The sequence below is a fragment of the Haemaphysalis longicornis genome, unplaced genomic scaffold (assembly GCF_048455015.1).
Source record: "Haemaphysalis longicornis isolate Haplotype H1 unplaced genomic scaffold, Haemaphysalis longicornis Haplotype H1 scaffold_3, whole genome shotgun sequence".
NCBI classification, from domain to species: Eukaryota; Metazoa; Arthropoda; class Arachnida; order Ixodida; family Ixodidae; genus Haemaphysalis; species Haemaphysalis longicornis.
The window spans coordinates 232929254-232952298 of NW_027526335.1; the positions used below are offsets into that span (position 1 = coordinate 232929254).

A 23045-nucleotide genomic window follows, 5' to 3' on the forward strand; every position below is an offset into this window, starting at 1 on the left:
GGCAGCGTTGACTCACCTTTCCAGTTGATGATTATGATGATGAGTGGCTTTCCCTTTAAATCGGTGCGTCGGTTGTCAACAACCGACTTGCCTGTTTTATTACGTTTACTTGCCCTACTCCCAGCTAACCTATAGATTTGCTTCCTCCCTCCCATCTCTCCCTCTTTTCTGTTTGAAACTCATCGCCCCCACCCCTCTTTTTTCTCCCCTCGCTGTTCTAAATTCTCATCCGTATGATATCCATCCATTGGAATCCACATATCCATTCAGCGCCGTACGCTGAGACCTCCAAGGGAAATGACGTCACGGACCAGAGTGACTCGATGGGCGTGAACGAAGCCGAGCTGTTCAAGCTGTGACGGCTCCCTGAGTCGCGCACTTCTGGGAAATTTCGCGTAGTTTCACGATAAGCGTTCATGTGCGCCTATTACGACGACCGGTGCTTAATTCCAATTTTGTTCTGCTGTGCCATGCAGCAAATTCTCATCACTGCCGAGGCTGGATTAGGGTTACCAACTCTTCAGTAAAGGAAGTCGGGAAGTGGGGAGGGGAGTAGCGTAGCGTACACTAACAGGGAGACACGAAATCAGTTTTCTTTATTACAGCATCTTCCAGGTAAATACATTGTTTCTTTATTGTTGCGGCTACTTGAAGTGGTACTTCAGCTGGCTACATGCTAGTCGCAACAATTCCTCTTGGTGCGAATGTACTCGTAAAAGTTGTCGCACTTCACGCGGAAGTTGAGCCTTACCTGTAGCGTGACGCGCTTTGTTGGGCGTGCTTTGGAGAGCATAAAAACTTATAACTGGACGGTCCGGAATAATTCCCGGACATACAGCTGTCCCGACTGGGACGGCGCGGGACTCGGTACGTTGTATGAAAAGTCGGGACAGTCCCGCAAAATTCGTAACGTTGGTAACCCTAGGCTCGACCGTTATCGAGCAGCAAGTGGCCCTTCTCTTCAGGCTGCGTGAAAAACGTCGGGAGGGTGATGTGGAAGTCAAGGAAGGTGTTTCCTAACGCACCATCGAGAATTTCTCGCGGTTGTTGTAATTTTTTTGTCAGTAAGTAACGGGTGTGGAAGGCTTGGGGAACTTGCAGTGACAATGACTGTTGTTATTTTTTAATTGCTTCGGAGGTCCAGAATAGTAACCGAGACAACACACTGGCGGCGGCTGTGTCAAACTGCGCATTGAACTCGCAAAAGCATACCGACGTCGGCTGTCTTAGTGGGATATTCTCGGTTGGGCAAAGTCGCTTTGCCGACTTGCGCTGTAACCAGGAGGTTAAAATTTTCGCTTACGATTTAGCGCTGAGAGAAATTCGGGCATGATTGCCCACACGCAGACGAAATGTGATATTAAATTGATGTGCGAATTTCGCAACCCTGCCTCCTGGCTCAAATTGTGCACCGTTACAGACAACATCACTGGCTGTTATGCCGGCCCTTTTATTTTTTTGGTTTCGTCCGGCAACTTGAGTCACGAAAGAAGTATGTATCATCAGAAATTAGCTCCAAAAAGTCCCTTGCTAAAATTGCTTTAAACTAAATTTCACGTATGTCCGACCCTGCTGTAACCAATGGCATTATACAGCCGGGTGCATTATTCGAATACAGTTGCATTGTAAAAGTACAAGGACCAAATTAAAGCTTCCTGTCTCTCCGTAGTAAGCATTGGCTGCATGAGCGCAAACCTGGCGCTTCATATATATATCATGTATCTAGCTTCTAGCGAATATTACTCATGCAAATGCTGCGCAGTTCGTGTCGCTCCCGAGTGCATTGTTGTGGCGCCAATCGTGCCTGCGCGAAGACCTTCAACCACGTAATCGTACCGCAGACTTCAAGATCAGATCCTATCGAAAGGCATCCCTGCACGCCGCACGCGTGCATCGATCGTGACTCACGCCCCGAGCCGGCTGCCGCACTTGGCTAAGTTTGCGCCGCGACGGCCGCCATAACAACATCGGCGGAAATGGACTTTCGTTTTGCATTCTGTACCTGTTGATCACACTCCCATCCTCGAAGCGTGTTTTTTCGGAGGAGGAGGAGGAGAATCTGGAAGAGAGGAAGAATCGCGCCTCTCTCTGCGCGCTGCTGCTGCTGCTACTCGGCGGACAGGAATGCCCGCCTGGCGCGACCAAGCGATCAGCGGCGCACCTGCGCCCCGTTTGCGGCGACGCCCGCTGGGGGAGAGAGCAGACGCCATGTTGGATCGGCGGCGGCGGTGACGTTGGGCGCGTACTGCGGGCGATTTTTGAACCGTGAAATTCGTAACCGCCGCCGTGGTTCGTCACCGCCATGTCGAGCGCCTGGTCGCGCATGTCGCTGGGCCGCAAGGCCGGCTACCTGTTCGCGGCGTTGAGCCTGGTGCTGGTGTTCATCGCGTTCACGACGCCCTACTGGCTCGCCTCAGACCCGCGCGTCTACAGCGCGCAGCTCCTGCGCCTCGGCCTGTGGGAGACGTGCTTCCGCAGCTTCGCGCACCCGGGAGACCTGAACATGGAGAAGTTCTATGTCGGCTGCCGCTGGATATTCGCCTACGAGTACAACACGCTGCGCGACTTCATCGAGACCCGTGAGTGCCGCGTTGCGCTCTTCCGTTGCAGCTGGGCCGGCGGAGGAGGAGCGCGCGCGCACGCGTTCTGTCCCCGCCCTTGTTTTTTTCTTGAGGTCACGTGATTTGTCACACAACGGAACGCGCGTACTTTGAATACCACTACCGAAAGGAAAAAAAAAAAAAAAAAAAGAAGACTGTGAACTCAACGAAGTCTACGTCCGTACAAGTGTGGTTTATTGACCCGTGTGCCCTCTGCACCGTACACGCTTTGTTTTGCTAAAATAGAAGCCCCGCTACGAGTTCTCTGTGCTGGGAGCCACCCGGGCCATCGTAGCAACTTTTCTAGTGTTAGTAGCTGCCGGGCAAGTTTTCTGTCCGTCCATCGCATTCAGACTCATGACCCCGCGCGTGGTTCACGGGCTCAGTGCATTTTAGTGCATGACATTTCTCAGTACTTCTTGACTGTTTTGCAAACTACTTGTCCAAGGCTAGCGCTTGAGATGAGAACTTGCTTTGTGTGCAACGTAATTTTAAATGATAATGTTACCGTGTTCCCGAAAAAAAAAAAAAAAGACAACTATTCAGGCATCATCCCATGGGCAACAAGTTTTCACATCATAAATATGCTGGAGCGATCTTCAAAATATTTCTTTAGAGTTAGTATTTCAGTTAAAAGCTTGCTGTATGCAAAGAAAATAAATGTGCTAGATTCCTTCAAGTAGCACCGGGGTGTCAAAAATTGCTGAGCTTTATTTTTGACCACCAAAAAACGCCTAGCTCATAGATTACTGTGCAGTAAAGAGTTTTACTAAATGATCAGAGCTGTCCTCAAACTTTTGTTTGAGGACACTGTACTGTATGCACTGTATGCAGTGTATTGCAATTGAAACATGTGAAGCATTTCTTGTTTGGGAGTCTGTGCAACCCCTCAGGACCTGTGACCTTTATTGTTATTGCTTCGCAAAAGTGCAAATCAGTGTTTGCTCTAATGCATAGCATATATATGCATCGTTCTGATTTCTCCACATAGAATGTATTAGTCGTGTACTACGAAAGAATCATGCTACACGAGCCTTTCGAAGGCCCTTGAATCGCATGTCATTTGACTCAAATGACAGCTTTGACCTGCTACACGATGTTTTTCGAAGGCATTTGGTTTAAATGCCATTTGAGCCAAAGGAGCCTGACAACTGGCCTTTGAGAATCTCAAAGGCCTTTGAAACACGAGCGCTTGTACTCTCGCACACAGTTTCTGCATGCTGTATTTACAAATATAATTATTTACGAGTAAAAATTGGTTTTTGAAGAGCACGTGCTTAATCCTTTTTATTTTGTTTTTGTTTACTATCACTCAGTCTATGACTATGAAGTACCTTGGTACTATCAACACCAGCGGTGCAAAAAATAAAAAAAGAACTGTCTTGTTCTTGCATGTTTTGCTCACGAAGGTACTAATCAATTTTATCGCTCACAAAGTATTTTTTTGGCCTGACATCGAATTTTTTTTTTTGTCAAGATATGACAACAAAACTGAGCAGCAGTGGTGACACAAAAACATGGCAGGTGCGTGCGGAAACTTTTAACTGCCTTTGACAATTGTCGTGTAGATTGGCGGCACTCCTTCCAGTTTGAATGGCCATTCGAAAGCCATTTGACTCAAATGGCCTTTCAAACGCTCATGTAGCACTGATATTATACCCGTGCTACACCAGCGTTTCCAAGGCCTTTGAGTGGAATGTCATCTGACCCAAATGACACCTTTGAGCTGCTACACGACATTTTTCAAAGGTTGAAATGCCATTTGAGTCAAAGGAACACCACCAACGTCCTTTGAGGTTCTCAAAGGCCTTTGAAACGCTTGTACCCTGCCCAAGAGAAAATGGTAGCTGGTCCCAGCTGGTTTATGGTTAAATTCCCAGCTGGGCCCAGCTGGTCTTAGCTGGTCCCAGCTGGAACCAGCTGCTCCCAGCTGGGAATTTACCCATAAACCAGCTGGGACCAGCTACCATTTTCTCCTGGGTGGTACGCAGTTTTTGCGTGCCATAATTACAAAAACAATTACAGTCGAGTCCACTTATAACAATACCGGTTTTAACAATATATCGGATATAACAATGGACAGCCGCGGCACCGTCAGCTTTTCATTGTATTCTATGGCAAAATAAACCGCTTATAACAATGCTGTCATGATGCAATATCGGTTATAACAATTAAATGTGGGCACTGGAACCAACCCTGAACGAAGCAAAAATGCAAAAACGCTGCGACGATGCCACCCCAACCCCGCCTATTACGCAAAAGGGCATGAGAGCATATGTGCGGCGGCCAGGCGATAGTGCACTTGGCCTCGCACGCGGCGAGTGCCCGCCGAAGAGGCTCGCATGCCACCGCTGCTTTCGCCTGCCGCGGCAACGCGGAGGAGGGGGAGGAGGACCGGTCACCGGCGCGGAAGACTACAGCAGCGACGACGAGGAGGAACCGGAACCCATGCAGGTTGTGTCGCATCAGGAAGCGTTGCAAATGATCGACTCCCTGCGCGATTTTGTGTTTGCTAAAAACCTTCCGCTCGGCCACGCGCAGCAGTTGGACGCTTTGCAAAAAGATGTCAATAAGATGGCCAGTAAGCAGTCGAAGCTGACTGCTTGCGGTTTTCTACCTGCTAAAAAGTGAAAAGTTTAAGTAACTTCCCCCTCATTAAGTGCTCTTGTTTATCATGTTCCCCTCATTAAATGCTCTTGTTTGTCACGTTTTCTTTGTTATTTTTGGCATAACCCACTTATAACAATAATCGGTTATAACAATGATATTTTCATGGCACCTCAATATTGTTATAAGTGGACTCGACTGTATTTACGGTAAAACTTAGTGTTTTAAGTGCAAGATCATAATTTCTCGCTTGTTTTTGTTCTCTATCGCTCACTCTATGATTACAAGGTAACGTGGTACTCAACACCGGCAGTGCGGAAAAAGAAAAAAAAAACTGGCTATTTTGTGCGTGCTTGTGATTGTTATCAATTTGATCAAATAATTGTTTTGTTTTTTTTTGCCCATTCAACTCTAAGGTTAAATTTTTGTCATGGACAAATTAGGGCAGTTGTGGTGACACACACACACAAAAAAAAGATGGCGAGTGAATTCGGAAACTTTCAACTGCCTTTGAGAATTGTCGTGTAGATTGGCGGAAATCCTTCCAGTTCGAATGGCATTTGAAATCTAACTGAAATGTCCTTTGAAACACTCATGTAGCACAGGTATTAGACGCACAAATGGCATGCTTAAAGGGGCCAGCCATGAAGTCAGTATTCAATTTGAATGTGAAAGAACTAGCCTTTGGTAACTCACTCAGCTTCATTCCAGTCACGGAATATTTTTAGCCAAAAAAACACTAAGTAAAAAAGCATTTAAAACACTTCAAATGCCTAATTTTGCGTCGTACAGCAGCTAGCGTGGGCTGTAAAACCAGTGCAGTTCAGTGCAAGCCATATTGTTGACAGTCAGTTTGTCAGCTAGCTTCCTGCATGCCATTCCTGGCGCTGAAGTTCCCATTTCTGTTGGGTGCCGTGCCTACATTTTTACTTTGACAAGATGCCAGGCAGACAGTGCAAGTTCCAATCTATGCATTGCCGGAACACAAGGAGCATCGTCACGGGGCGAGGCCAGAAATAAGCAATCATGATCGAGCAAAGTGGGCAGTGTCAGTTGCTGATCGACATTGCAACGATCTGTCTTGATGAAGAGCCATCAGCGAAGGGCAAAGTACTGATCCAAAGCGGCTCCTTTGTCGCGATTTTTATTTTTTTTTTTTTTCAAGTGTCAAACCTGACGGAAACAACTTGACGAAGACTTGGAAAGTATGACTTGGAAAGAAATGGCTTGGAAAGTATGGCTTCATAATTGTAGCCGACACTTTTGTGGAATATGAAAGTTTTGTCTTCGCACTATTCCTACAGTTCCAGTAGATGTGTTTCCCACCTGCTCTAAGAAGTGTTTCCTGATAGCAGTATCACGAGAAGCGTCTCTCATTCAGAAAGAAATGCGCGTCTCCGTGCCATGGTGGGTGCTCATTTTTCTTTGCATGAAGTCTTATAGACATGATGGAAAAGTCTGGCAATTTCTTTGTCATTTTTGACAAAACCAGGAATGAATACCTGCAAAAGAAATTACATGATGTTCTGGTGAGACTGTGGAATGGTTTTGAGGTGATGACAACATATTTGACAGAAATTCAGTCTCCAATGAAGAGCCAATGACAAAGTGACAATAGTAGTAGCTGTTGAAAGAGGAATTAATGTGAAAATCGGGCTCGCTCAATATTTCTTGCGAGGAACTAAAATTTTTCTGTTACTCCTTGCATATTGCCCGTTTTCATGCTAGAAATCCTTCAGAGGAGCTTGAATTATCGTCCAAATATTCTGCACACGGCCTGGGCTTGCCCTGCTTCATATGGAACATCAATGGCCACAGCGGCTCAGCATCTTTTGTGCAACCATCGGAAGGATCTCTAGTGAATTTTCACCGCTATTATGTCCAAGTCATCACACATTTAGGATGTTTTTTTCCCTGCACTTTTAAAACAACGCTTGCATACTTCGTGTTGCTTGGATACCAGAGATTGTTTAACTTGGAGCTTCTGCCAGATGGAGTGAATGGAATAATTCACGACAGAAGGAGGCAGCACTGAGTGCGAAACTGTGACGTCAAGAAAAAGAAAAAGAACAGAGGTCTGCACAGGCTCACGCTACTTAGATGCTCCTGCTTGCAGCAGGCTACCGTTTGTCTGAACTCCAAAGAACTGCAGAAGTATGTTCAGCTAATCAGAAATGTTCAGGTTGATGGCAATTGATTTATCAGCAAATGTTGACCCAGTGTCTGTGCACATAAATATATACAATGAATGAGGGCTACGTTGAGCAACAAAGGGGCCTTCATTAAGCGTTTCCAAGAGAACAAGTGCCTTTCTGTTGTACTTTCGTTCCATGACAGCCTCTGATGTTACGGCTCTCATTGCTATCTCAGGCTTGTCTTCGAGAGACACAACTTGCATGTGTGTTCTGACATCCTGCAAAGCAGTTGCACAGGTGGCTAGCAGGCCGTTGTTGTTAATTTTGCAATTCTTTATCTTATTTTCGTCTGTGCAAGGGAATTCGGCTCATGGTGCTGAAGTTAGGGTCAATGGGTGGTAGCTGTATTGTGCATGCAAAGTGATTGTCTCTAGCCGCGCTTTATGATAAAAACTTTGAATTGAATGGCCCATTCGTAGATACGGGCAAGCCATTCTACGAACGGGCAGGCACTTGTTGATATGTGGGCTTGAAGACAAAGCTATTTGAAAAATAAAAAAACACTGTGTGTGTGCATCACGGCCGGCTTTATAAAGCCGGTCGTGGTGTGCATGAATGACGCCATAGTTTTGCAGTGCTAGAGGCAAGTTTGTTTGGAGAGAGCCAAAAAGATGGTTTGCGCCGTTGGTAACGTCTTTTATGTGACATGACCCAGTGGGTTTCCAAAGTAATGCCAAAGTATTTGAAATGAATTCACTGCGGTAATTGCGGAGAGAAAATTTAGCGGATGCGTGGGGTAGTTGAAGTGGGATGTTTCCTCTGTTTCGTGTCGCTCACGGCCTCTTGTGCCTCCCGTGCAGCGTTCTTTGTGGCGGTGCAAGTGTTCTTCACCATTGGCTTCACCCTGCTGCTGCTGGCGTGCGTCCTGCTGCTGGTGATGCACATCTGCCTGCCCTCGGCGAGGACACACCAGGTGCTGAAGGTGGTCGTCGCCCTGCTTGTGGCCTCGGGTGAGCCCCTGCTGCGGCATTGCTTTCAGCCCAACAGCCGCCTGCCCAGTTCACGTGCCCAGTGGCACATTCTCTGCCACGTTTACAGGACGCCCTTTAGCGATGGTGCCCTGAAAGAGCGGTGGCTGTGGGCACAGAAGCAAATGCACAAGAAATTTGCAGGCTGTTTGAGCCTTGCGATATGGTTACACAGTGCTGCTGTGAGCATTCTGAAACGGAGTCTTGATGAGATTTGCCGCTTGGATTTGTTAGAATTGGGTACATCCACCGACCCAATCCCAAGCCAGATAGCCTGCTGTGTTCCCATAATCCAAGTGCAAAAGCAATTGAGCTCATTAAGTATTTAGTATTGAGTATTTTAAGTATTAAGCAAATTTATTTTAAGTATTTAAGTATTTTAAATTTAAATTTAATTTAAAATATTTAATTTAAGTATTAAGAAAGCTTATTAAGTATTAAGCAAATTTACATCTGGTTATGGTGTACGCAAGTACCGTACTTACTCTTATAATGAGTGCTATTTTCTTTTTTTCAGGAACATTGATACAAGATTGGGGTTACGAGCATTGCGCGGGGTAAAATTCCAAGGAAACATGTTGTGGTACAGAAAAAAAAATGTAATGCATTGCGTGCCAGAAGGTCAGGAGCTGTGAGACGTGCAAATAAGCAGAGTGTTTCGAACGAGACTTGCTTTTGGAAGTCTTGAAAGAACACAAGCTCACCCAGAGTTCGAATCTGAACTGTCATCACACACTTTCCTTTGGACACATTGTCATCGCTGACTGCACCTTCATACTCCCAAAGCAAGTCATCTTCGGTGGAGTCAAGCGAGTTTGATCTCCCGGCCTTATTGAAACTTTTGATGATCCCATCATCTCCAGTGTTGCTCCATGCTTTCAGGATTCAGTAGCAAAGCAGCTTGATTGATCCCCCTCCTTTTCTTTTTCTGGTCAAAGCATGGATCTCCACGATCATACAGTACAGATACAGCTTCTGAAACGGGCTGTAGCACTGACGTGAGGCCACCTGGTATGACAGCGATGTCCATGTGTACTTATTCCAGCTTCGCATGAACATTTCCCACGGGGTGTCCACAAAAGGTGTCCACCAAAAGAAGCAATGAAGGAAGCGCTGTTCGTCGCTGTTGCCAGACAGGTGACATCCATTTGACCGTGAGCTCAGCCATCGTGTGCCCCTTTTCATGAACCTAGATGTGGATGCCCCTGGAAAATTTTGTTTCAGAACAGTTTTCCGTTTACACTTTTCCGTCCGTCAGTATGGCCAGCGTCACAGTGCATCTCTGGTATTCAGCACCCGATGTCCTGACGAGGCTGCTCTGTGCACCCTCCTCTTTCGACTTCCCTGTTTCATGGCATATTGAAGCTCAGTGGCACCTGAGTGGCATTTTTTATCAGTGATGGGAGAAAACCTTTTCGTTGGCGTACGCTAATTACAAACCGGGGACATTCTAAAACTTTATGTTCGTTGGTATAGGGCAGCCACTGGCATTATGCCATCCGCTGTCTGAGGGACAAGCCATTCCAATGCATAAATTGTGTAGTTAGGCCACTTCTTGCCTAGAAATCTGGGGCAGAAATTCCCTGCCTCCTGGCAATTACGTTCGCTTGGTTCTGGATCAGAGGCAGAGATACAACACAGCATTCTTTGCGGAGATCTCTCACGTAGTTAAGCATCGCCTCTTCAACACATGGAAACTTGCCACTCTTCAGCCCACAGAAGGCCCAGCAATGTAGCCGTCAACTTTTCGTGCTGGAATCTCCAGTATCATGGGCGAATTTCTCTGATTCCGAAGTCCTCATTGGCTGTGCGGTTGTGTGTTTCAGAGCATAGTCTATCACTTGGAATTTGAAGACGCTGTGCAACTCTGCTGGCTTTGCCGGCTTCACCGCCAAGAAACGCACCCACTGCCTACACCCAAGGCTACATCGTCTCCAGAAACGAAAGAAAAACGGAGAGAGAACATAAATCGGGGAAAATCACTTCAAAACACCCGTAGCAGACGTTTATGGAAGAAGTTTCGTTCCGGACTACGTCGATGTAGGAACAATTTCAGAATGTGGGGCGTGGTGACAGGTGGCATCATTTCTAAAGTTAGACGCATAGAACCTGTCCTGCCAAAGACCACGTGGAGGGGGTGGACGGAACACCAGTGCAGCCATCATTAGCAAGTAATGACCAGATACAATGCCACCCATCTCTTTTTTCTTTTTCCTTTTTGGTGTATACATGAAAAGGACGCCTTCCACTACATTCGCCTGTTAGAGAAAAGAAAGTGGTCACATCTGCATTAAGGAATTAAAGGCAGGCTTCAGTCGTAGACTTTCTCAAGCAAATAATTGCTGACATGCTCTACTGCTCCCAATTTTCTTTGTGCAGTTTTTGTTCGTTACATTCGTTAGATCAAACTTTCCCTAATTCAAACTGAAGTGGCATCCCGTTGCAGTTCGTATTAACAAGCTGTTACTGCAGACAGCTGCACATATTGTGCAGTTTTGATACAAATGTGCTTTCCGGCGCCAGGATGCTCCAAAAGCTTGAAAATTGCAAAACTTGCACCAAACTGCTCCAAAACAGTCGAGAGGCAAGGATGTTAACACTCCCATCAGTTTCAGTGGGAAAAAATGCTTACTGACGGCATACTTTGCCCGCATTTCCAAGGTGATGCTGTTTGTAAAAGTTTAATTGATCCATCATTCAATAAAAAAACCTTCATAAAATTGTCACCGAGGTAGTTTTTTCGAAAGTCACAATGTCGGGTCGCACTTGTATAATCTGTGCATTTTTAAAGTTTTTCAGTCGAAAACTATTGCAAAGTCCTGTAGAAAAAATACTTATGAGTACTGAGGCGACAAACCACTTGTGCAAGTTGATGAAAAAATGGCACTGTGGAGCACCAGAACGACATTGCTGGACTCCGCCGTCTTGGTGTGGTGAAGATTTGGAAACATGGCCGTTGGGTGAAGCAGTTGCTCGTAGTTCAGGCAGAGTGCTCTTCACCGATTTCTACTGTGGTTTTGGTTATGGGGTTGGCTGGGGTTACATTTAGTCGTTTGATCTGTTGCGGGAAGTTGTGCAACTCGAAAGATGGGAGTTTGTCAAAACCAACATGGTGCCCGTGAATTCGCCGTGTTTTGGCCTTGAGTGTGAGGGGCAGTGTGTGCTTGAAGTGAAATTTCGGACTCATAAAATGCCGAGGTATTGCTGCCTTTGACAGCAAGCTTTCGAGACGTCGGAATGGGACGATCGACACTGCAGAAGTAAAACCGCAGGCTACATCGCCGCAAAATGTTCAAGCAGTGTCCGATTTTGGGATGGGCTATTATTGCAGGCTAGTAATAATTTTTCAGCTATCTGAAGTGAAATTTAATGCCAAGAGAGGTGGCTAAATATACCAACGTCACTCAAATAACGATTGTAGTGAACATGCACATTTAGGATTGAAATGGTGGGGTGCGATGGTATGCTGGTGGGGTGCTGCTGGGGTGCGCCGACTGTCACCTTGCCTTGCACAACTTTTGCCGCGGCTCTACACTTGTGCATAAAGCGGGATTACAAAAATAATAAGGTCGCATTCACATGATAATACGAATGCCTTACGATTGCTTAGTTTTTCAATTCGATATTTTCAACGGCATTTCACTATATCTACCGTAAAATCCCGAGCAAGCGCCCCCCCTGTGGTAACAGATAATTTGAGGAATTTTTGAGGGGGGCCCTTGCTCGGTCGTCGACCGAAATTCAAAATGGCGGCGTATTATCCCGAGCTAGCGCCCTCCCCCTCCCCCCCCCCCCTCCCCCAATACCTATCCCGCGAAAGTTTTTACGGTAGCGGACCGGAACTCAATATGGACGCAAAACACTCGCTGAGAAAAGAAATAACTTTATTTACATGCATGCTGTTTTTATTCACCCCTCCCAAATTCAGCAAACGACTGCCGATCAACACTAAGAGACTGGTCGTACAGTTTGCTTGCAGTCTTTTGACCAGTCAAGGGAGTTCAAAGTGCCGTATTCTCAGTCATCGTCACGCGAATCCATCAAATGACTCATCCGAGTCCGTCGCAAAAATCATCTCCATGCACTCGGCCTGGAGGGGTCCGCGATCTTCTGGGTCTACAGCACCAACACTTGAAAGCCGGTCATGTAGGTCCCCGTCACCTGACCCGTCAAGGGCGTTAGAAATACCGCATCCTTTAAAAGACCGGGCAACAGTTTCTTCGGAAACGGCTGCTCATGCCTCCGAAACAAAACACAGTACTTCTTGCCGCGATGGCTTGCGGAGATTGCCCTTCGCCGTTTTTTCGCCCTTCCTGACGAAGGCTTCCCACGAAGCGCGAAGCCGAGCCTTGAATGGCCGGTTCCAGTAGACGTCGGCGGGCTGCAGCAGGCCTGTGCATCCGGCAGGCACATACACGACGTCTGTGTCGCATGCCTGTAGCGCGTCCTTCGCTGCCGGAGTTTTGTGGATGGGTGCCTGATCAATTACGAGAAGTCGCCGCACGTCGTCACTATTCGGGCCCCAGACCCTCGACAGCCACTCCTGGAATTTCTCCGAGGTCATCCAGCCATTTCTTGATGCAGTGAGGCGAACATTTCCTACAGATAAAAGAACAATGCAAAATGCTAGTTGTAAACAAGTGTATTGATTTGAAAGCCATAATAAACAAACACGTAATTTGTTTGACACTTACCTGGAATGCGAAGTTTCATGAATGCCTTCGCTGGTATCTTGCCGCTCGGTTCCTTTAAAATCACAAACGCTGGTAGCTTGTCTCCATTCGCACATGCTGCCAAAGCAACTGTAAAGCCGCGTCTCGCACAACCAGTGTTCGCTATGCGCACTGTTGCTTCACTGGCAACGTTGTTCGTTCTGCAGGCAGGATTGTCGATACGGACCATAATTTGATCCATGTTGGCAATGTTGGCCGGTGTGAAGTCGTGGCGAAGTCGCAGAGCGTTGACAGCTGATCGAAAAGCACTCGCAGCTTCGGCGAGATCATCAGGGGTCTTTTGACTGTCATTTGTCGCTTGGCGCATTGTGACCCCAAACCGCGCTTTCCACCTCTTGATGTATTGCGACGATGCTGCGAAGTTCCCGACTTCAGGTTGTCCGCGATTTTTCTGGCCTCTTCAGCCAACAGCCTGTTGCTGACGGCACGACCGGCGCTCCTCTCACTCTCGAAAAATTCAAAAAGAGCGTCGTCTAGTTCTTCACTGAATACAGGCACACCGCTGCTTAGCTTGCGTTGTGCCTTTCCTTTTCTATAGCTGCGCTGTAGCAGGGTTTCAAAGTTCTTGTCCCATTCGCGCACTCTCTTCCGGTCGATCCCGAAATGCCGCGCAGTCGCGTGCACGTTTCTGCCGGTTTGTCGATGCCACTCTACAACCTCAACCTTTTTTTTTCACTGTGTACGAATGTGTCCTTCTTGCTTACGTCCCGCACACGTGGGACGGTCCACACGTTTTTCGATAATGGCAAATGGCGACTGACAGCAGCGATGCTGGCTCCCGCTGGCTCACGTTTCGGCCAGCTTCGGCTTTGGCCGTGTGCTGGCTACGCACGAGGAAGGGATACTGCACGTGACATACATAAGCCCAAACAGTTTATTTTTCCAAAAAATTGCATCATTCTATAATTTAACATGCAAATGTTTAGCAAAAAAAGAAAAGAAAATACTAAACAACTAGGTAAGAGGTTTTGTGAAAATGGGTGAAGCGCCGGACAAGGTTAAAAAAAGGCAGGGGGCGCTTGCTCGGGATTTGGCGCAAATTTCAAATCACTCGAGAATGGAGGGGGGCGCTTGCTCGGGATTTTACAGTATGCATAGAGCCTAATAATTTAAAAATGGTTTGTAAAGAGGTAGCGCAGTTTGTACCTCGTGATACTCTAGTAGAAAAAAATTTATTGAAAGACTGTTTCAGTGTTATGTACGTTCAAAACCAATTAAAAAGTGCACTCCCCCCCCCCCCTTGAGTTGCCAAAAGACGCATTTTTGAGGCTCCTAAGGTGACATAATAAATGTTGTCCTTCTTCTCCAAATCAAGGTTCCTCTGCTCCAAAATCGAGATTTCGCTGCTCTAAAAACTGCTCCCAAATCTGATTCGGCTGTCTCACCCCTGTGTAGTGCAAGCTGACGCTGCCAAATGTCTCTCGGCTGTCATCAGAAATGTGGTTGTCACTGCCCAACCCTATGCCTTACCTGTGTTACCTATGCCTTCCCTCTGAATGATTGCATGGTTTTCGTTCTATGTGTCATCATCGCTGTACATGGAATTGACACTGATGTTGAGTTCTGATCCAGTGGGATAGACATCAGCCTTGACCATTCCTAATAGCCAAAATACCGGAACTCATTTTAAGGTGGGAAAATTATTTGGAAATATCGAAGTTGTACGAGCGAATTCAGGCTGTGTGCATTAGTTGTGGGAAAATAATATCAAGTGAGATGCTTTCTTGTCAGCCCTCGTATGCATCTCACTGTAAAGTACCCATATGTAGACGTTCTTGGACTGTGTTACGACAGTCTGTTAAAGCTAAAAATACGTCAGCTACAGCGGTGTGGAGATGTAGGCAAAAAACTACAAATCTTTGTAAGAAGCCTGGGAGGCAAATTCATTCATTTCAAAAGCATGCATTTTGAGTGAGCCAAGGGGCTTTTGATACACACCGGAAGCTTGCCTTGTGCTCCACACAGACTCTAAAGAATGGCTCACAAAATTGGGGTATTGAAGAAAATACAAACACACCATTTCAGCACAGTGATGTCGCCACTGTTTAAAAAAACTAGAACGACTTCAGTTGACTTAGCACTTCAGCTTGTTTCCTTCATTGTGTGCAGCTGTTGACAGGGTCTGAAAAGAAGGTCCTACGAGAAGTCCTTCTATACTTGGTTACAACTCAAGAACGGCTCCACCTCATGTAGTGTATCACTCCGCCAAAGCGCCGGACCCGTGAAGTCAATGCGCGCGCGTTTTGAAAGGGGTTTGCTATGAATGCGTGATATCGTCCGCCTTTTCTCACGCACTTTGTTTGTCGTCACTGGAGTCATTTATAAGCATATTAAGTCGAAAAAATCACGGGAACGGCTCATGCCATGCTCAAAATATTCCCAGTAACGCCCTACTTGCGCCGCGCGGAGAAACATCCGGCTACGGTGATAAGGCACAGCGGCAACTCCCGGTGCCGTTCTTAAGTTGTCACCGAGTATACACTTAATGATGAGGACATGATGAGACAACAGTAATGATGCAGAGAAGAAAAAATACTGAGGAGCTTACGTTTGCCTGTTTGAATGATATTGTGTTGAACAGCTTAATAAGAACAAAACTGCAGTAACTATGCCAGCCAGGCTCCTGGTATCTTCAGTTCCTGCAGTTGCTACAAAACTAAAGCGGTGCTCATTTTCATGTGTTCCTTCTTGAAAATAGAAACGTTAGATTTATTTCGTGTGTGCTCACGCGGGACTTGAGCTAGTTGGTGTAGCATGTCGGAGAAAATAACACGGTGTGACACGAAGGAACAGCACCATGGCGCGACTACAACTCAATGTTTTTTCACTGCTGGAACTGCAGTTGCAAGGCACAGTTTCCGGGATGGAAGGTTTCGGATAAGAGCCGGCACCAACTCATGCGTGAGATCATTGAAGCACGTGCAATTGCAGACCTTAATTACAGTTGCGTCAGTGTGCTGTCAGTACCTTTAGTGGCTGAAAAGATTGCCTTTCTAAATGCACGAGGGAGCATTAATGTTTCTGTTTCTGTTGTTTTCTTCCCCCCCCCCCCCCTCTCTCTCCCTGTCTGTATCTTTTGCAGTGTTTATCCTTCTGTGTGCTATCGTACATGTGCTGCTGTTTTGCACAATTAACTTTCAGTTGTAGTCAGTGGTGTCCCTTTTGTGTCGTCCCCTTGGCTGCATGAGCGCGTGAGAGGAACTTGGCGCCAAACTAATCTCCCCTCCCTTCTTCCCCCATGCAGCGGTGTGCAACACGATAGCGGTGATCGTCTTTGGCGCCCGCGGGGACGGCCGGGACTGGATGCCCGACCCGGACCACAACTTCCTGTCGTGGTCCTTTGCGCTGGGCGTCATCGGGGCCTTCTGCACGTACGTGGCGGCCGTGCTGTTTGCCGTCGACAGCCGCCGCATGGCGCGCAAGCTGGGCGAGCAGGAGCAGCAGCAGCAGGCCTACGGCATGAACCCCACCCACACCATGGGCGCGCCGCCCCCGCAGACGCGGGCCTAGAACCTCTCCTCGTCCGTGTGCAGTTGCACAATGGGGTCGGGCCTGGCAGCCTGGTGTGGAGGGTACCTCGGCCGGTGCTGCTTGCTTTGCATCGGGGCTCTCCACAGGGGAGGCTAACATCACACATTTCTTGCCTTTTGCTCCTGTGCGCCGTATGGCACAAAGGATTTAGAGCCGGAAAACAGTGTCACCTAAACGAAGCTCAGGAGCTCAAACGAACGTCGGCCTCACGGCTGTCGGCAGGGGGGTGCAGAGGGGGCACCTGCCACACCCCCTGCACAAGTTTGCCCCCCTCAAGACCAGATCCTGCCGACAGCCGTGATCAGGCTGGTGGCCTGGGTGGCCCACTTGAACTTGTCGCACTGGCTGCCCAGCTCTGGAGCTCGAGCATACGCTTCTTGATGTCAATCAAAGCAGGTTCATCTGTGCTGCTACACACTTTTGTGAAAGCAATCAACCCTGCACAGCAGCTGCCCACAAAGCTGTCCTCTCAACATACACAGGAGCATTGATCTGTGCTCACCTAGTGGGGCAAGTTTCTAGTTTTAGGAGGTTGAGGACGCGGATAGTTTTCCTTAGTGAGCCCGTCGTGACTAAAGCGTTGCCATTATGTGTGGCTATAGCTCAGGCAGTTAAATTTTCAACACCTCACTCGTGCTAAAAATCTCATTTTCATGATGGAAGGGATTGGAGGAGTTCATAAGTTATAGTCTATCTACCAGATGTGTGGAGATTTCTCAGACATTTTAGATCTCTAGCACAGTATAATAGGCAAGTTTTGTGCACTGTTTGATGACCTTGGCAAAAAGTACAGTCAAACATGCATGGGCTTTTCTTGCAGGAGAAAAACCTGTTCTTTGTTTTGATGTGTTTAAAAAAAGCCTCAGCTGGGCGGTAGAGACTTTACAACTCCAAATGGTGTGTTATAAACATTTTGTCGACCTATACAGGGGTGAGACAGCTGCGCATATTGCGCCTTTTTGATACAATTCCATTTTCCTGCGCCAAGCTGCTCCAAAAGCACGAAAATGGCGAAAATTGCGCCAAACTGCTCCAAAGAGCCTCAACGGCACGGATTTTGATGCTGATGTCAGTTTCGGCGGGGACGAAAGCCTCCAGCATCCCGGTCACCGCTTTTATCGTCGGTCAATCGCAAACACAGAAATGGCACAAATAGAAAGACTGAAACGAAGCAAGCGATAGCTTCTAAAACTCGATTCGCTTTCCGTCTGGGTTCGCTGAAACGGCCTTCTCAATTAGGCATCGCTGTGGCAACAAACATGGCCACCGCCTGACCTGGCTGCTACCAACGCGCTCAGTGCGCATCGCCGATATTTTCCGTGGTTTATGTTACGCTATCAGCTCGGTTCCAGTCTATTCATTCTATCTGTTGTGGCTCTGAACAGTGACGTTAACGCGGGGATATGGTTTGAGATTGGTGCCAGATTACGGGAAGTTGCGGGGCTCGAAAAAAAGTTCATTGAAATATGGGGCGTACGACTTCGGCGTGGTTTGTCCTTGAGTGCGAAACGCGGTGCGTGCGTCTATAATCGGGTTCGTGAAGTGAACTTTTTGGCTCGTTGTGGTGTTATAAAATGCTGAGGTGTTGCCGTGCTTCGAAGCGCGATCGCGAGCCTCGGGGATGGAACGGTCGACACGGAAGTTGCGGGCTTTGCCTGTTCAGGCAGCGCCCAATAGCTGCAGGACTGCATGTTTGCCACAGCACGCGACTAATAAAGCCCTAACCACATGGAGCGATTTTGCAAGCGACTTCGGGAGCGACGCGACTAGCGACGAACTACTTTTCGCCACGGACCAAGTCGCTCATCGAATCGCTCGGTTCTGGGTCGCCAGAAACAGTCGCTCGCCTCCCGATGTATGCGAAGTGAAATTTAATGCCAAAATCTCGGTGGTTAAACAGTAACGCTACTCAAATGACCATGGGGTGAACGTGCGCCCCGGGGACTGAAATGGGTAGGCTGGTTGGGCTATGCGATCGTTAGCTCGAAGTTCCTCAGCTGTTGCTGTGACTGCACTTGTTCATAAAACGCAGCCTGAAATTACAAAAATAATAATTTTACCAATGAAATGGTAAAAAAACACGCCAAAATTGCAGAGCCCTTAAATTTGATAATGTTAGCGGCAGTTTTGTTGTCAGTGTCAACGCAACGCATCAACGCAATATCACGTTAGGAAGAAGGTAGTGCAGTTAGAACTTTATGATACTTTTAAAAAATTCTTTCACGTAAGGCTGTTTCAGTGTTCTGTGTATTCAAAACTGATTGGAATGTCTACTTGACCCTTCAAATTTCTGAAATTATGTTTTTTAAGCTCACAAGACGATGTATTAAATGTCCCTAACTGCTCCAAATCAAGATTCTTCTGCTCCAAAATTGAAATTTCGCTGCTCCGAAAACTGCTCCCAAATCTCTTTGGGCTGTCTCACCCCTGCCTATATGTCATTGATATAGCGCTGGCATAGCATGTCCATTATGTTTGCAATCTTGGTTGTAGCTTATATGATATGATGGACTAATTCAAATGATATTTTTTACCTGTCATTGATTACAACTGTTGCTTAGAGCCTCAGAATGATGCATGCAGGCAGATCTGTTCATAGGGGTCAACAACGCTTGTGTAAAATGTCCAAAAACTGTTGTAATGAACTTTCCTGCAAACAAGGCCCACCATAAGCATGTGAGGTTGATTTTTCTTGAGCTTTCTAAGTCGCCCGTGTGTTCAAGATTTTGGGGCACGTTAAAGATCCCCAGGTGGCCAAGCAATTAATCCGGAGTCCTCCACTGTGTCAGACCTCATCGCCTATGTCATACCTCATAATCAAAATGAGCCTTTTAAGGCCTCTGCACCAAGAAGTTGCGCTTAAACTGCATGACAACAGTGGGTTTCGAGCTCTCAAAACGGCTGTGAATTGATTTTGCAGCTCAGACTAAGATTGTGGGCAGTCTACAATTGACAATATGAGTATGTGCTCTCACTGCATGTTCCATTTGAATCATTTCATCGAAACTGTGGAATTATGGGCTTGTTAATTCATTGTTTTGAGGTGTTTGACCTTTTCTTGATAGGATGTAATCTCTGGCCTTGCATTTTCTTGCGTTTTTAATGATGTCAACTTTGGGACTCCTAAAATCCAGCACAGTGGCTCCGACTGAACTTGTGTGCAGACATTCCACTGGAAACATTTGAAGCATTAGGTTTCGTTGCAGGCGGGCCTTGAAGTTGCGTCAAGCTGCCTACGAGCAGGTTTTCATTACATTGACTTTGCACATTCCATACCTAAGTGCTGCTAAACTTTGATTTCCCCATTCGAATCTCCAACTTGCAAGTTTGTATTTGCTGGCCTATTGCTGCACTACCTGCAAGCTTTCACCCATTCAAATTGGACTCCATACGTTGAATCTCACTGTTGGCTAAAGTGCCATTGCTACCCGGAAAATGTCAAGATATTTTGTTCATGCTGTCCGTTCTGTTAGTTTCAACTATTTAGTAACAAATTACTCTTGTACTGCTGCTCTGTTTTATCCCATACATATTCTGTAGGTGTTGCAAGGCCTTTTGTTATGAAAGAAGCATGATTTTGTTTTCTCGGAGGGTAGAACAAAACGTTTCATCGATGCCTTTGCCTCACTGTCTAATCCGTCCGTCCAGGTGTGTGCCTACACATAATCAGAGGCTCATTTACCTTTTATGAAGTGTTCAAAGCGTGTGTGCTTGTGTGTGTGCCAATGTGCTTTTAAATGGAAGGCTCTGGCATGTTGCCAGTGTGGGCAGAGCCTGTTCTTTTTAGAAAATATATTTACACAAGACTTGCACCGGTTTGTGGCAGAGTTTTGTATTATCGCTGCAGCGGTTTTGTTCTCACGGGGGACCGATTGTACATAGGAAAAAGACACATTCCACTACCTGTTGTGTTTTGTTTACAGCAGCCTTGCGAGAGGAGTGTGAAGCTAAAAATATCTGAGTGCCGTGTTGCTCAAAGTGAAATAACAAATGTCGTTGTCATGTCTGCACAGGCTTTGAAGTGCACTGAGCTGCACTTACCACAACCATATTGGGGGTTCGGTGCTAGTCTCAAGACACGTCGGCCTGTCGTTGAGATGTTTTCGTTTTTTTCATGCGGAATAAAGAGATGTGATAACCAACACTTTCTCGTGGTCCTTGTGAGGAAAGTTAATTTATTTGGGGAATCTTTTCTGGCTGCTGTACAATGTCATACATTTTTGAGAACGATCAGAGTAATGTAATACAGTAACTATGCTTAATATGCTGGCTTTTTTTCACTTGCCACTTGTAATTCAACCCAATTGCACCAAAATAAGGAGAGACTGCTTCAGTGAACAAAATGCAAAATGCACCACTTAAAGCAGTGTTTCGTGACATATAAGGGCATGATGAATAAATTTTTTATGCTAAATGAATTAACAATAAGGAAGGACAAATGCATCCTTTTACTTCTCAGCGAAACTTGCTGTAGTCGCATAAAAGAGGTGTTGACTGCCCTTGACACATGCAGGCTGGTGATGTTAGCCTGCAGTGTTTTTTCTCTCTAGGGTTTTCGACGGTATGGGAGCAAACACACTTGCGTATCTACAGAAGAGGAAGTACCCATGGGGTGTATTGGGGTTTTCCTGACATTAGACCTAACTAACTTTATGCATTAAGGTATGACGAAGTGAACTGGGCCGGCAGCTAGGTGTACAATGTGTTTCTTTGACACCTACCCCCAGTAATTATAATTTCCTGCGAGCCCCAATTCTCACAGTTGCATATCCACGGAGCATAGGAGCAATACACCCATGGGGTGTATTGGGGTTTTCCTGACATTAGGCCAACTAACTTTATGCATTAAGGTATGACGAAGTGAACTGGGCCGGCAGCTAGGTGTACAATGTGTTCCTTTGACACCTACCCCCAGTATTTATCATTTCCTGCGAGCCCCAATTCTCACGGTTGCATATCCACGGAGCATAGGAGCACCGGTGTATTAACTAACGATTTCTCAATTTTTCATTTCATGCAAGCCCCACAACATGATAAGATGCAAAAAAGAAGGGACAGAGAAGACAGGGTGTGGTGTCTTGGAAAGCTCACACAATGTGACCAACATAATTCAAAACAGACATTAAGAACTTCATGCAGAAGCACTTTGCATGGGTCAGACAAGGTGATGCATACCGCCTGTTGTCATTGACAACTTCAGTGTTGATATCATGAAACCCGACAAGCACAGCTGCTTCTAGACTTCCATCAGGGACTGCTTTAGACTCCTGTGCCTCAAGGACCCAACCATGCAGCAGAAATATACAAATTGTGTTTGGCTTTGGTCTTGGCCAAGAACGTAGCCATAGTCGTCGCAGGTCATGGTGTAGTACCATAGTGACCACAATTTCATCGCCACTACCATTACTCTGAACTGCATTTTAGTGTGCGCCCGCTACTGTAGTGATGGCAGCGTTGTCCTCGTTACCAAGGGATTGTAGGGAGAACCGAAGACAAAGAAAACCGGGGAGGAGCGTGGCAAAAGTGTGAAGGGAATGGTGGTAGGCCAAAGTGGTGCGAGACGCTCCTTGGCCGCCACACATGCCGAAAGTGTCGGGGAGAGGCAGCGAGACGTGCTGGGCGGTGGCGACGCACTGCGGGATGACTCGCGCATGCCGTTGTGCGCTCGATGATGTTCACCCCGTGAGACGCCGTTGGTGGTATCTTCCCGAGACTCTAATTGCAGTCACTTCCTGAGACAGTTCACGGTGCCAATGCAGAGGCTTACCATCGCTGACATTTGCGCGGGGGGTTCAAGCATGATTTACCACAGCATGCCTGGCGGTGGTGACGTGCTGCGAGACAGTGGCAAAGTAGCTCGCGCAGCCTTGCGCTTACTGATCACGTGATCACTTCCTGGAGCACAGCAGATATGTGCCGTGACGGGCAAGACTGCAGTTCGCACTGCACACAAATTTCGCATTAGGGAGTACAGTAATCGTCAGCGATTTTCTCACTCAACAGATGTACTGAACAGCTTAAATGGACATACGCTTGCGCAGCACGGCCCAACTTTTTCGTAAAAACACCTCGAGAGTAGGGATGGGCGAACAGTGAATATGAGGGTTGAAGCGAATTCGAAGCGAATTTGAAGCAAATAGTGGTTTGGTCGAATAATTTTGGCTCTAATAGTTCGAATAATACACATCACAAATTACAAAGAAAAATAAGCAAATTGTGACCCGACTAAGCATTAGAACCAGGGATTTATACATACCCCTCCAACACTCCCCCAGAGGGATTTCGATACCCCCCTAAAAAATTCCACAGCCACGAGCACCCCGCCAAGAGATTTATACACCGGCCCCCAACAGCACCCCCTTCCCCCCCCAGGAGGATTTCGACACCCCCCTCCCCCCGCCCCAAACCTAA

The 23045-nt window shown here is 46.9% G+C and overlaps 2 protein-coding genes across 3 annotated transcripts in view; one reads left to right on the forward strand and one right to left on the reverse strand.

Annotated features, from left to right (window-relative positions):
* The window catches only part of LOC144176052 (uncharacterized), a 105094-nt gene extending 84316 nt beyond the window's left edge, over window positions 1-20778 (forward strand). Inside the window, exons 1-3 of one of the 2 annotated variants that reach the window (XM_077705173.1) lie at window positions 2178-2579; window positions 8203-8352; window positions 16348-20778. In XM_077705173.1, coding sequence (XP_077561299.1) covers window positions 2303-2579; window positions 8203-8352; window positions 16348-16613 — 693 coding nt within the window. In that variant the 5' untranslated portion in view covers window positions 2178-2302 and the 3' untranslated portion in view covers window positions 16614-20778. Of the gene's footprint in view, window positions 1-2177; window positions 2580-8202; window positions 8353-16347 lie in introns of those variants that run through there. The other variant, XM_077705175.1, reaches the window with a different exon arrangement.
* Window positions 1-23045, reverse strand: part of LOC144175765 (uncharacterized) — a 419826-nt gene that overhangs the window by 152539 nt on the left and 244242 nt on the right. The gene's annotated exons all lie outside the window — the stretch shown is intronic.